At 29.8% G+C, this 16,445-nt stretch overlaps 1 protein-coding gene across 1 annotated transcript in view; it reads left to right on the top strand.

Moving 5' to 3' along the window:
• Window positions 1–7,265: 7,265 nt before the first annotated feature.
• The window catches only part of LOC108568403, a 31,087-nt gene continuing 21,907 nt past the window's right edge, over window positions 7,266–16,445 (top strand). The window contains exon 1 of the mRNA XM_017929467.1: window positions 7,266–7,651. Within this exon, the coding sequence (XP_017784956.1) occupies window positions 7,573–7,651 (79 nt within the window). The 5' untranslated portion in view covers window positions 7,266–7,572. The remainder of the gene's footprint in view (window positions 7,652–16,445) is intronic.

The following is a 16,445-nucleotide window of genomic DNA, read 5'->3' as shown; positions in this document are numbered from 1 at the left end:
TCGAATTTTGCACCAATTTTACAATCTTTGCTGTATAAATTAAATATCTGTTTAATTTTTTTGTTGTGTATATAAGTCCAGACATGCCGATGTGCACGACCTTTGATAGACCTTCGATTTACCTCTAGCAAATATCCCCGAGTCACTGAGTCGAGATTATTCGGTGCTAGTTGGTGAATTGATGGAGGGTATGGACGGGTTTTTGGTGGGACGGTGGCAGGAAGAAAGAAATAGAAAAACAAACCGTAGCCCCCCGTGATTATATTTTCAATCAAGTCCATTACAAAGTTTTTCCAATAAAGTTTGCCGCAAGCGAGGAAATGTGTCAGACGTAGTTCAACTCCAACTCATTGCCTCTACTCCCTTTCCCGTCCCTCGTCAACCACCTACACTTCCTCCTTTCGCATCATCCCTTCTTCTTTCATTATCCCATAACTGCCCCATTTCATTTACTTGGCCAATTTTGCACCCATCCTCACGCACACACAACCACAAACGTGCGCAAAAAACTAATATTCCTTCTTTTTCACCAATTCACTGGCACCACAAAAAAAAAGGGAAATGGAAGAACAACTTTTCACATTCATTAAGTAAGACTTTCTTTTGCTCGCAGATGATAATGAAAATAATCAACTATTAACAAATGATAAAAATAGTAATGATCAAATTTATAAAAATAAACTCACTAATCTAAATTAGCTGGAATTCAGGAAAAAAACATCAAAATACTAACGTAAATTAATATTAAAAAATTCAAATCAAATCAAATTTATAAAAAATATAAAGCGATTGAATGTAATGTTTATCAAATTTAGTAAATGTAGAGCAACAAAATTTAAGATTATATTTTTTTTATTAAAGTCCGTACATTTTATTTATTTAAAAAATATTCATTGTATCTTCGCTGCCTTATTTAATACTATTTATATTAATTGACCAAATGAAAAAGTTTGATTTGAGATCTAAAAATGAAATAGTAAATATTTTAAAGATAGAAAATTTACATTTACTAATCTATAAAATGATAGACGTGTAGTTCCGGGAAGGTCTGATAAGGGTACTACCTGCTTAGGGTATATAGGCTGCAACATATCTGTAACCGTTCTCTTGTCTCTTCTTTTATCTTCTCTTCTGCTTTCCTGTATCTTAATAACATGTAAGGTTCATTGTATTATCTCATGTGTATTCTCTGTGTTGGCTCTTGTGCCTCGGACTCATTATACTGCAAGAACCCTTTGTATCCTATGTATCTCTCTGTTGTGTAATTATCCATGATTTAATCAAATAAAGATATTTTGCAGAAGCTCGTAGTTATGTTTATTAGAGTAAGTCATGGCTAGTTACAATACAGTATGATATAAAGGGGTCTTCCAGTATAATGAGTCCGAGGGCCAACACAATATACTCAGAATACTCACGAGATAATATCGGGAACCTTACAGCCTATTACTACACACAAGGGATGCGGAAGCGAAGACCGGGAATAAGAGGAGAGAGCGGGTAGTATTATTTCAGTTTATTTATTTGGATTGAGATATATTACAATGTCAATTATTTAAAGGTGCATGCCCCTGTAAGCCTTAGCTCTTTCGGCATTAGAGAGCGGGTACAGAAATATTGCCGCTTATATACCCTAACCAGGTAGAGCCCTTATCAGACCTTCCCGGAATACCAGCTGCGGGCTGGAGTGGGGCGCACCGTACTGGGCTTGTAGGTGACGTCATATAAGCGGGCTGGAGAGAGCACCACAATATAATCGAGCATCTCCAAAATATTAATGATATAGCTAAATATCTTCCTCCACCTTTATTGGTCTACTAATTTTGCAAGTCATGCAAAAAATCAAATACATTTGAACTTGCTAAACGATACTTCGATAGTTAAAAAATTCATATTGAATATTGCAAGAACTTCCTCAAAAGCATTGATAAATGGGCTTTGATATTCTTTGGATTACGAGCACATTGCCAAAGTAACAATACATATATATTGGCAAAAGACCCAAAATTTTTCGACAATTTTTTTTAATGTGAGAGAAGTGAAAATTTTCAAAAGGAACTATGACTGGAAAGGAACCGTGGTACTATGTGATTTTAACACACTTCAACCTTTCTGTCACTTTTCTTGCCATCTTGTTGTCTTTCTTTTTTCCTCGTTCTCTTTGCATTCTTTGTCTTCTTCCATGTAGGTGATTGTATACAACAGTTTGCTGCGTTTCGGTCCTCCTATATTTGTCATTAGTCATATAATAGCCGCTGCCGCGCTTTGCCCCTACAGCAATAAATAATTAATGCTTTGGAGATGTTTACAAGTATGTTTATTCGGATAAGTAACGGTACACAGAGAGAGATACAGGATACAAAAGGGTACTTACAAGACTTACATACTTACGGTACTTACATACCGAGAACCTTACTGGCTAACGCGGCGCGAGACAAGAGGACGATAATGGATATCCGGCCGCTTATATACCCTAAGCGGGTATCATCCTTATCTGCCCTTCCAGGTATATCCGCTATGGGCTGGAGTAGGGCGTACCGTACCGTGTTGGTACGTGACGTCATATCCGGGCTGAAGTGAGCGCCACAATGCGAAAAAAGATAAGCTAAAGGAAGCATGAGGAATATTAAAAAATTAAGCTGAAAAAAAAATGGTCGATAGCTATTTTGAGATGCTCGTAGTATATGTGTTTATTAGAGTAGATCATGACTTGTTACAATATTGTGTGATACATAGGATATAAAGGTTACAAAGGTTTCTTACAGTATAATGAGTCCGAGGCTCGATAGCCAACACAGTGACTACACAGGAGATAATATAGAGAAACTTACATGTTATTAAGACACAAGAGTAGCGGAAGCGAGGACGGAAGTGAGTAAAAAAAGAGAGCGGGTACAGATTTGTTGCCGCTTATATACCCTAACCAGGTAGAGCCCTTATCGGACCTTCCTGGAATACCACCTGAGGGCTGGAGTGGGGCGCACCGTACCGGGCTTGTAGGTGACGTCATATTAGCGGGCTGGAGTGAGCACCACAGCTATATCACAATTATGATACTAATAATAATTTTATAGATATTTATTTGTATGATTAGAGGTTTGCATTTTTTTTTCAAATGTTATATTTGTAATAAAATTAGTTCAGCTTAAATAGACTTCGCTTGAATGCATCAACTCCTCATGTAGAAACAAAGTCGTTAGAAGGTTAAGATTCGTTAACGTCGCAGATCTCCACATAAAATCCCATGGGCTTATAGTAGATACCTTGTATATCTCTATGTAAAATGTCTCCATCCTCATCAAATATAACTTCTTCATCACGATGCTCAAATTCTACTTCTTTGTCGTTTCCCGGCATCTCACTTACGGAGTCGTCCTGTTCGAACACCTCTTCGCTGTTGCTTTCCAAAACCTCTTCGATGTTGCCTTCAAATACCTCTTCAATGTTGCGTTCCAACACCTCTTCAGTGTTGTCTTCCAATTCCTCTTCGTAATATTCTAAAAATTCATCTTCGGAATCCAAACCCAGTGCTTTCTCCCAATTTATAATTTCATCGTCAAACTTAAGGTAACACATTTTGACAATATTAAATGTCTATACTTCACCGTATACTGAATACAACTAACTGTGTATGGTTTATCGAAGTTGTATTTATATATGCATTTTGCAGGTATTTGTAAATTTATTTTTTATTAGGGTAATAAATCCCTTTCCTAAACCAGTGGTAATTTTCTTCTGAATTTGTATATGGCAGGTAAGATATGTAAGATTTGATACATTAGAAAACGTAAATTTCCATTATTGTTACTTATATATTTCCAAGATTTCCAAAAGCAATAAATGTTGCTCAAACTGCATGAGCTGTAGTTTACTTGTTGTAATAAAGTTATATTTTGTGGAAATGTGAACAAAATACTTATGATTTTGTCAAGTAGTCAGTTGTGACAGTATTAAGCAGTATCAATCAATTAGTTTATTAGTTTAGCAGTTAGTCTATTCAATTGGCTGCTTCATTAAAACAGGTAAAATATTGTGGTATTTAAGATACTCCTTCGTTAATCAACGTAGGCAATCAGATACAGGATGAATTGATTCAAGATATAGAGTACAATATGTTGCTCAGGTATTAAAAATTATTACTATCAGTATTATTTATACAGATTTTAGAAATTAATCATTGGTCTTGCAATATAGATAGAGTGAAATTAAGTTTAATTATAAGAAAATTTTAATGCAACAAAAACTTACAAAACTTCTCTGTATATTTTGTTTTGTTTTATGATGTTTAGTATTGATACATCTGCCTCTTTTATACAATTTGAATTCACTATTGTGTACGTCAATAGTGTTATCGACGTTACAAGTGAAAATATGTAGTTTTTGGTTATCAAAAAAAGTTAAAAAATACAATTCCTCTCACTCTTTTCCATTTATTTTTGGGTCGCATTTGGTTTTTGTTTCGTGTGCTAAACAACACCCATTTTTGCGATATTACGTGCATTTTCGGTTGTTTCCAGTGCAACATCGATTTCACATAGACAAACGCATGCACACGACTTCTCTTTCATTACCTGCAACCCTTTTTTTTATCTCTCTGTCTCTCTCACTCCCAATACTTTTTTTATGCACGTACTCCGGTGGCCCTATTAAATTAAAATTGAGCCTTTTGCAAACACAATTTCAAATGGCAATATGCTCATAGCGCACGATGCTCGTTATACAGGTTTTTCGTTAAAATATTTTTTGTCCTTATTTGTTTGAATTCATTCCGAAGCGTTGGTGACTCGACTTGCAGGCAATTTCATCGCCGGTATTAAAGGTAAACGGATTGTGCTAATTTAAAATGGCACAGCGCTGTTCTACATTCGGACATATAGAGAGAAGGCAGGAAATAATAAGAGAAACATTTCTAACTAGAAAAAAGACATAATTTATAATTTCGTTTATGAACTTCTATTTTTTTTTTCAATATGACATTTAAACAAAATATTCTGTCAACACTGCAATTTAATATTGAATGTTATATTAATAATGTTAATATTATTATAAGATCAGAGTGAGAATAAAATGCGATCGTCAATCAATATATATGAAATTGAAAAAAAAAACGAAAATAGTTAATTATGAGGATATTAAACAAAACATAGTTTATTACTGCTTCTTTCTTCAACTGGATTATAAAATTAGTGGCGAAAACTGGGCGATAGTCTAGTATATATTCTACAGCAGCGCTTCCCAACCTTTTTGTTGTTATCAAATATAATAATCTATAACAGCGTTTCTCAACCTATTAATTGCCACCAAATATTGGGTCACGTTAAATGTTTGATGGTCATGAAATTACACAAATTTTAAGTTGTATATAATTGGGTTGCAGTACCATCACAAACAAATTGGTTGTAATGATCTTGATGGTATTTATATATAATTCAATACAATAATTATAATTGAACTTTGAAAATGTTTTAATACCTATTGCATGCATAATGAAAATAGTTTACTAATAAACTATAAGATATGATTACTCTATGCTCAATAGCTCGTTGTAAAGTATTTTTGATTTTACACAATTTTTGTTCGTTTGAAATTATGTTATTATATAATTTTGAATATATATTATTAATAATTTTTTTTAAATAATTAAATAGAAATATTATAACATAGTTTTATATAAAAATATGTATTAATAATTTATAATATAATCATATTTACACCTTAAACTATTATTAGAAGAATAATATTTATTGCAACAATAAAAATACAAAATAAAAACTTAATACAATAAAAAAACATAGGTCTTGTTATTTTATTAATTATTATTAAGTAATAAATTTGATTATACTAATAAATTATGTAAATGTGATGTGTTGAATGCGTCTTCTAGCCAACATTCATGGTCTTTCCGACTTTATAAACTATTATATACATCAAAAAATGATTTACATTGCAAAATTTTGAAGGAAATAATATCATATTATTACTAATGTTGTCAAATATTTTGACTATTTATAATTATAGTAATTTAAATTTATGGTTACTGATATATTTCTTATGAATTTAGTAAAATGTTCATGACAAATTATTATACTATGGATTACATATCATTTGTTTGTTATAAATTTTCATCAGTTCCTCGCTTTGACACATTATGACAGCTGTCATTTCTCATTGACTCATCTCATTAAAAAGTTAATGCAACCTAGTGTTGGGTCGTGACCCATGAGTTAAGAAATGCTGATCTATAGTATTACGTATAAATGTTGTATCTTTTTGTAATTATTATACGGGATATAATCTGATCTGACTTATTTTAAAAGTCAATTCGTTTTTAAGTATTTTGAGATTTCAGTTTATTAATTAAGTAGTTTTTAATTATAAAAAAAATGATACTTTAGAAATTATAAAAAAATAATTAATTAAATTATGATCACGTTAATATTTGTATTGCATCATTTTTAATTAAAAAGTATTTTGAGTAATTAATAACATTCGGATTAATTGAAACCACATAAGTATAATATGTTTTTGCAACTAAAATATCTTGTAATCAACAAAAAAATATTAGATAATTTTGTTGGATATTCGAGGATTGAAGATTGAAACCTCATAAATAATAGTTTTATTGTCCTTCTGCAAATTAAAAAAAAGAACTTTTGTGGTTGCTGAGCTCATCGATTCATTTAAGCTAGACATCAAGTTACCAAATATTTTTTATGAAATAGAATTTTTTGGTTTTTTTTTTTTTTTTTTACAAATAAATGAATGTTAGTATAATAGGTGGAAGACCTATGGTCAGTTAGTCTTCATGGTTTATTTTTGTTACGATTAGAATTATAAAAGCGTATTTATTTTTTATGAGTTTTGAAATAAAGGTTATTATAATTAATTAGAATATTGATTAATATTAAGATCATATAATGATAATTAGTCCTTTTATAATTAAGCTAGTCATCAAATGATGTTCGAGATAATATTTGTGGTGGATGCGCCGTGTAGTGAACGTCTGTATCTCTTGTCTGCGTCTAATTGGTGCGCCCTCTCGTGGGAGCGATTCCATTTATTTATTTATTGTACTCTATTCTCTCGAGCTTTTTCTGTTCTTCTTTGTTTGTTTTTTTTTTCGGGAGGTGGGTGTGATGTAACCCTGCACCGAGGGTGGGCTACAAATGAGGGGCGAGGGAGGCGGTGGCGGTGTTACGAGGATGGATGCTGCGCGCACTCCCCGGACCCGTTCTTCGTTTAGGATCTCCAGTATCTCACGGACCCCGGGATCGTAGGGATGTCGCTCGTCCTGCTCCTGGGCAACGCCCACTAATACGCCGCCGGGCACACGAAAAAAGAAATACGAGAAACGCGATTCGAGCAGTGTGTCGTGCCCTAAAAACAAATCGGAAACAATTGCGTCCACTTCAATTGTTCGGGTCGGAAAATACAAAAACTGTACACAGATAGCTAAAACAAAAAAGGAAAAACAAAAAGGAAGTTCTAGAGGAAAGAACCAGTGCCGCGCAGCGCTTTTTTTTACATCATCCGTTTGACTGTTTGTTTTGACTTCGCTTTTGTTCCGTCGCTATGGTATACGCAATGAGGAAAGGATGCTTCTCGGAATTGTTCTACTGCTCGCTGCTCGTCTTATCCGTCTTCCACTCAGGTAAAAGACACGAAGCAAAACAAAAAGTCGAAAGGAACGAAGAAGAAAGGAAAATATCCGTCGGAGGGCTTACCATTCCCATTCCTCGATTCGATTATCAGAGCGAGATTTACCGCGCGACTTTAGCTTGGATTTTGGGGTTCGATAATAAATCGAGACCAATAAAATTATCTATCGGATTACGTTGGCGACTTATTGCAAGAATTTTGCTGTAAATATATAACGTGGTATATTATACTAAATTCACTGATTTAAAGTCAATTAACATCTATATAAAAAAGTATAGGTATATTTATTATAATAATTATCAATTGTATTAAAAAAACAGTGAGTAATGAAATTTTTTGCAATAATAAATAAATAAATATTTCATTAATTATAGTACGATTAAATATTAAAAAAAAACTTCACTTAATAAATGCATTGTGGATTAGAAAACTCAGCTTTTTGATAACTGGATTACCATTGTACGCTATCAACTTACATTGTATTTCATCGTAATCTCCTTCCTTTTGGAAATAAGCCCTTGCAGGCCTTCGTAAGCAGATGTCGGATATTCTACATAACTGTTTACATTAGCTGCCTTACGGTCATACTATAATAACTTTCCATTAAAACAATACAAAAAATTCTAAACAATATCATTAATTATACAATTAAGTGACAATTACTTGAAAATACGTACCACTAATCGACAATGCGACTAAAAAGTACATCGAACAGATTGAGCAATTATCGTCGTTATTGTGCGGCGGACCGAAATCATACGACCGACGTTGCACATTTCTATAACAAAATCATTCAATTGAAACTGTAACTTCACTAAAGCCAAAAAAATAGTTAAAAAATAATATCTTTTTAACTTAATAGTTTTTTTTATATAAATGCACATAATATCACCACTATCAAAATAAATATATAACGAAATATATTTGGATTAGAAAAAAACATATAATCTGAATTACGCTGAAAATATGAAAACTAATAAAAATGCTTGAGTTGATAATATTTTGGTTTATGACGAACAGTTTTTTATTATATTTTCTTAATATGTAAAGTATTTTCATGTCTCCACCAATTTGTAGTTTTAAAAGCTGAAAATACTCATATCACCAAATTGTTTTTATATTATTTAAAAAAAAACCTCTTACAGAAACTTGACCTAGACCACTGGATATGAAAATACCCATATAACAAAATTGTTTGTATATATTTTTAAACATAAAACCTTAGGGCAACTTCACCTAACCTAACATTTTGGATAAGAAAATAAATTCGTCTATAAATTATTGAGATGTATTTCTAAAATAAAACCAAAATCAATACATGCAAACCAAAAAGAGACATTGAGATAACGTGTAGTCATGCGTTATCTCTCTCGCACCCACTGAAATACCAAAACTACTTGTTAGTGGAATTACCAATTTCCCTTTTAATTTAGTGCAATGTGCACTAAAGAAGGTTATATATTATTTTAAAATATTTAATATAAGCGCATTTTTTGTTTTTACTGAGCTCGCTCGCTCGCTCTAGCAATCAAATTTATTAACTATTAAGTTTTAATTTCTAATAGCATTTGTTACAACATTTAATAGATAGCGATCATTGTAAATAATCGTGTGTGCTTAGTGATTTATCTTTAATCAACCTATTAAAAACGTTTTAAAAAATCGTTTCTCAAAAGCGATCCTAAATTAAACGGTATTAGAAATATATATAAAACTAAAAAGTTATTTTTCCGGTTCGCGTAAAAATACTTGGATATTTTCATGTCCGCAGTAAGTTTTGGTTTGAGAAACACTGCTTTCGCAGCATTTTATACTAGTTATGCATTTATAAACAGTTCGTTAGATTTATATTAGAAATGTGTCATCCACCTAAGTACTTTCCGCGCTATACGTTCCTTAACTTTAGTCAACTACAAACAATCGAGTAATGCACCTTTTTTATTCTGAAGTAATTTTCTGTATTATTTATTATTTTTCATTCAGTCTTTATACGTTTTATTTTCTTACGAATGTTTGTGACAGTCTAAAATGTATACAATTTAATTTGAAAGAAAGTCTATTCTCTCATGTCTTTCACACAAACAACTGTGTTATGTGTACCGAAAAAAAAAATTCAAGTGAAGAAAAAGCTCTGTAAACAATCACTTCGATGGAATCGCATAAGTACGTTTTGTAATGAAAATACAAAAGCGTTGCGAGCGGCAGTATTCGGAGGAATTGTGTTTTGATTTATTTTATTTTTTAATTTTCTTGCGAAGGGGTTGAAAGCATCGCGGAAGGTCGTCCGCAGGGATGGGCGGTGCCGATTCCATAAATTGCTGATGATTCTCGGCGAGGGTGTTTTTGATGAAAACTTAATTGGGCCCGGAGCGAATCTTCTCCCCCTTTTCCATCGACGCTCGTCATGGGATTACGCACATCAAAAACTAAGACGACGAGAGAAGTAAATAGGAGCTATCGCTCGTTTTAGAGATACTGGCGAAACTAATTTTACAGAGATTATGTAATCTGATGCCGGTTCGTTCATTCTCCAAGTGCAGCTTAACTGCAGGTTTAATCGTGAAAAAGTTGATGTGGTCTTTAAAAAAAAATGTAGTTAGAGATTGGAAAATTATTCATTTAATTACTTTTTCGTCCGCTTTTTCATTCCCGTTCATTATTGTAGACCTTATAAATAATTTATAATATTTATATTTTAGTAAAAAATAAATTCTTATCTCAATTAAAATGATGTTTTTAACGAAATTGCTTTGTTAATCAGAGATGATAAAATATATGGTTAAAATAAATTAAATGATATATTTATTTTATAAATACAAGCTTAATATTACATACCTAAAAAACATAAAATTTCTATATTTTAAAATGAATCTAATATTGATTAGTTATTATTGAAAATACTATTTGAATAAAGTAAAATACTGATTTAAAACATTGTGAGTTACCATTAATAAAGTATGAAATTAAATTAATTTCAACAATTATATCATAATATTTTATGTTTTCATGTCAGTAATTCCAAAAATTGTTTATTTCCTTTTCAGTAAAATCTGAAATATTGCTTGCTTACTTGAATATAACGTATATGTAATAATGTATATTGTGCTAATAAATTATTATATTAATTACAACATATTTTGTTGTACAAAAGAATTTGAATGCATGGTCAATTTTTGATAAACTAAGCTATATATACATCTACAAGAATAACTTGCTTACTGATTGGGGAACTTTAGACCGCATACAGTACAGAGAAAAAACATTTATGTTTAAGAAATAATTTTGTGTACTTACTTTTTAGAATTTAATTTATATTTGTCAAATATTTTTTTATATATTTGTGCATTTAAATGAAAAATAATTTATTGTTCATTATTTAATGCTAATATCAGTTGAAAAAAAAAACAAAAAATCTACATAATTTATATTGTTTTAGTCATAATTTCATAACGTGCGGATGTTAAATGACACTTATGAAAAATAAAGTATTTTCAAATATATACATAGGGCGACTAATAGCCGAATGGTTAAGTCACCCTACCCACGATCGAACCGTCCTGGTTCTAATCCTGGTCAAGGCCCTATCGGTGCCTGCAGGAATAGGGCTATCGTTCATCACAGATGGACAGTCAAATGAATGAGATTCAGCATATGGACCTTCAGCCAGTCGATTGACAATGACAATGTTAAGGATACCAGCAGATTCACAGTCAAAGGAAATAATAGAATCGCAGATCATCAATATTCTACTAAATTTAACCTACAAGACGACAGCCAACCAACAAATTAAAAAAAAAGTCATCATAATGGTAACTATACACCAGGAAAGATTATCCATTTAATGTCAACCGCGATCGTAAATTTACTCAATGTTCACATTGATGAACAGATTGTGAATAAAATTATACGACATAAAAATATATATATATACATAATTATTATTTCAAGATATAATTATTTTAATATAATATTTTATTAAAGGAAAATTCTGTGAGTTTCATCAAAGTATAAAATTTAATGAGTAAAATATTATATTCAATTGTTATTTACATATACGTAGTAGCATAGATGCATTCAATTATGTTTATTATTTTAGCTTGGAGATATATTTATAGCATGTAGATGGGAATTACATTAACTCTGAATTAATACAATTAATAGATTTGGGTTAAAACTAATCTTTAAAATGTTTATTTGTAATTTTTGTTTTCCATATTTTGTATTTCTGTTGAGTCCTGCGCATCAATTTATGAAAAATGAAGTAATTACTTGTCACCAAGGAAATGGCGTTACTGACACGATTTGACTAGGTACATAGACAGCTAGTGCCATTTATGAGTAAATTCCAGTTTTATATTTACATACCTGGTACTTCGCAATCCGGATTCACTAAAGTCCTTTCAAAACAAACTAAATTTTAATTCAGCAAAATATTCATAAATTTTAAAATGTAGTACAAACATATCTTTTTAAAGTTTTTTTTTGTTTTTAACTAAATCCTCGATTAGTACGGTTTCAAACAGTCCGAAAATCGATTATCCATACTATGGGAGGTATTACTATATTTCATACAACATACTTAAAGATTCAATAGATTATATTATATTGTTATACTACACTTGAAACTAAACTCTTATAAAAATAAAGTATTTCAAATCATACACAACATTTTCATTTAATGTCTAAATATTTGAAAATGTAATTTTAATACAGGATTATTATTATTTTTACAATAATAAACTTGTGACCTTCATACGACCATTAAATTTGAATTTAGTAAATTATTAGATTTCAATTTTATTTTGTAATATAGTTTATTACATTATATAAAAAAGATTTTTTTTTGCAAAACATTTAACCATACTGATTCACTTTCCTTTAGTAAAGTCAACAATTTTCTGTAAATTAAATTTAGTTTGTATTGGAATTTTTTAACCTGACTATAGGAATCCGGACTGATTGAAGCCGGACTATAGGAGGTATTGTTGTATAGAAATATAATATATGCTGTGGTGTCCAAGTTTGTGGAGTTTTATATAAGTATATAAGTTGAATAAAATTACAATGCCAGGCTTTCCTTAAATTAAGTTTTTATAAAAAACACTGAAATTAATCGAACGATGCAAAGTTTTAAGCACAGTACTTATATTTTATAATACAACATTTTAATTAATTTTAGTCCGTGATAAATATTGTTTATTTTCTATTTAATTTTATAGAACAAAATAAAAGATTTTAAACTTTGATTGAAAATACTTTTTTCTAATAATAAATAATATTAGAAATTAACAAAAAAATATTTACAGTATACAGATTTTCCTCGCAAGTGCACATTCTCTATAATCCAGTTTAAAAATGTCAAAACAAACTAAATTTGCATTGTGCAAAATAAATAACAAATATTAGTACACATTGTTTTTAAACTCAACGACAAAGTAGTTCCATAATCTTCAAGGGTGAGATACTTGGAAATGCACAATGGGACTTGGAAAGACCATATACAGTCAACTACAAATAAAAGTTAAAAAGATATATTGGTTGCTGCGCACAAATTGAAGAACAAGTTGCTATTGTACAAAGTCATATTAAATCCAGTTTGGACATAGAGTATCCAATTATGGAGAACAGCAAGCTCAACTAATATTAAAAAAATGAAGTATTCCAATCTAAATGTATTAGAAGAATCGCACCATAGTTCATCACCAATAAGAGACTGCACCAGGACTTTGGAATAAAAACAGTGGAAGAGGTTGTCAAAGATTTCTCTAAAAAATATACGAATAGGCTTGATTCGCATACGAACCCGTTGGCGGCCAGCCTTCTGGATAACGGCGTGACAACAAGAAGATTAAATCGCTTCAAGCCCTAGGATCTCCAATTTAGATTTAAGTAAAGAATAAATAAATAAATATTATATACAAACGTAATGGAATGGTGCCAATGGGCAGCAACTTCCTAATGTCCATAGCGAACAGATTTGATAAATGTTCAGTAGAATAAAATATAAACTGATAAAAAAAACAAAATTATTTTTTAGACATTAATTTCTTTAATTTTTTTATTATTTAAAATTATTCATGCGGTTTTTATTTCAATTTTTGTCTTTAATTATTTATGATACTTTCTAACTATTTAAATGAATGTTGTTGTTATAGATTAATTATTAATTACATATAGTTAATTTTCTTTGACGTTTTTAGTTCCGTATGTATGTTTATTTATATACATTTCTAAGTAAGCTAAATTTTATTAATTATAACAGATTTCTTCGTATATAAAAATATTTTTTATTTGTGTATAACATACATCCGTGTTTACGGGTTTAATTAGTAATGTTTATATATAAACTTACCTATAAATAGATATATTAATAACGCAAGTTAAAATTAGGTCAAACATTTCTTTGATTAATTTTCTATTTAGCTTAGGAGATTTCCTTTATAATTACCCTACTATGAGGAAATCCTTGTGTATTGTGTGAATGTGAATGGTGTTAAGTCTAGTTACACAATGTACATCTCCGATTTACTATTCAATTAGTCCCGAGTTGACAATGATTTGGTCGTCCATTGAAGTGGTATCAGCAACTTCTCTAAGGGTTCAAACATTCATTTACATATGTCTATATCCTAGATATTTTGAAATAAGACAACTCAAACTGTCACATATCAATATCATATATATCGTTGAACCTTTTAATATAGAATATAAAGAACTTTTTATCTATAAAATACATTTTTTTTATTGTGTCGTATAGTATTTAATAGTATTTATTTTTAAAATCCATTCTGTGAACATTAAGAAAATTTTATGGCGATTCACATTTGTTTTTTTTTGGTAAACCAATGGATGTTTTTACCATTATTTGCTACTTTTTAATAAAGTATTTTTGACATTTTACACAGCAATCATTATTTGCACAGCGTTTCGTAATTATTGATTTTTTTTTCAATAATTTAATGCGACGTCTCCGGTGCCTGCAAACCGTTTCGAGCGTTCGCGAGAAACAAAAAAAAACTTAAATCAGAGACTTGCGAAAAGCTGATTAAAGTAGCAAGTAATCTGTCCGATAATTAATAATTATATTATTTATTTGTACACACAAGATTGACAATGTTTTATACATGCGACCCTTTTTTAAATAATATTAATAATTATTATATTAAAAATAATTACTTTTAAATTATATTTTAATAATGGGAAATATAAAACTTTAATCGATATTTAAGATCAGTACCGCTCGTGATTATGAAAATATAACTTCTAATAAAAAATGATACTAAAGTGTTTCAAGATGAGACATTATTGGAGAACTTCGAAGTTCTGTATATCATATAATCTTTCGTTTATCTAAGTTTAAGTTGAGGTAATTGATATTAAACTATTAAAGAAAATAATGCAACTGATATTGATCCATATATTATAAGAAATATTTCAAAGAATAGATTGCAATAAAAAATACTTTGTTTTGTTGTTTAATAGTAATAGTACTTCGACTGTTAATATTTAAAATTGAATGAGTATTAATTTGATGGCAAATTATGAGTATATGTTAAAATATTCAAAAGTTGGTTTATTTTTATTTGCGATTATTGTAAAAAACAGATTATTGGAAGGTTTTTTTTATACATTTATAATTATTGCGACTGACAATAATGTCTAATGATTCTATATCTCTTTGAGTTGCAGCTTAATTATTTTATAAAAAAAAAATAATTTACCTGTATTTGTAAGTGTATATGTACATTTCTTATTTTAGTCTATTTACTTTTTATTATTAATTAATGATGTGTGAAATTTAGTTAATAATGATAATCACCTTTTGTCGAATCATTCTTTATGGTGTTAATATTGGATAAGCTATTATTAGCAATTATTTTATAATATAAGGTTTCGAACATTTTAAAACAAACTAAATTTTAATTTGGAAAATTAAAGTAAATTATAAAAATTAAAATTAAATTATAATATTTTTTTATGTATAATGTTCTTTTTTTATTTGTCTTGACTGTATCATTTTCCAATAGTCCAAAAAATTGGTCGGTACCAATTACTCGTACTATTCGTCGTGTCCAGAGAAATATTTGAAAACTTTTTGTTGGAAAGAAATTTGTTTGAAAGGAATTTGTTCCTGGAACCATTCGAACTATAGTAAAAATGCCAATTATCCGTGTAATTCAGGAACGTTAAAGCACGGTTATATTTTCCTGGGAATATATAGTGTCGATACCAGGGAATTATCGTTCGAGACTAAAGAAATTTAAAATAATTTTGAAAGTGTTGCGAGTTGCAAAGTGCTAAATGAATTATGACTTTATTGAAATATCTACATAAGCCAGAAACTTATAAAGCTGGAGAAGATATTGTTTCTGGTTGTTCAAAATCAGACATGATTTCATTTGCTGAATGTTTAGTTAAACGTTCAATCAATACGGGCACCCTTTTTTTTCAAAATGGAATAATCAGTTTAATTTTAAAATAAAGCTATGTGACATGATGTACAGGCGGGCGACTAGAAATACTTACGCGGTTGACCTGCGGTAAACTTTGGTAGAAAATTAAGAAATAGAATTTTCAAACTTAAAATTAATATTTCAATATACATAATATAAATAATATATTATTATATTTCCGTTTTTTATAATTTTCTTTTTGTTAAGAATATATCAGTTTATTTTTGTATTTAATGCAATGTAAAATATCATATAGAATGAATAAATTAGTTATAAAACACTATTTTTTTAAAATAATTATTCTTTATATTTACAATAGTATTTTGATACTTA

The sequence above is a fragment of the Nicrophorus vespilloides genome, unplaced genomic scaffold, assembly GCF_001412225.1.
Source record: "Nicrophorus vespilloides isolate i.1.1-1 unplaced genomic scaffold, Nicve_v1.0, whole genome shotgun sequence".
In the NCBI taxonomy this organism is placed as follows: Eukaryota; Metazoa; Arthropoda; class Insecta; order Coleoptera; family Silphidae; genus Nicrophorus; species Nicrophorus vespilloides.
This window is presented reverse-complemented; position numbering and strand designations above follow the sequence as displayed.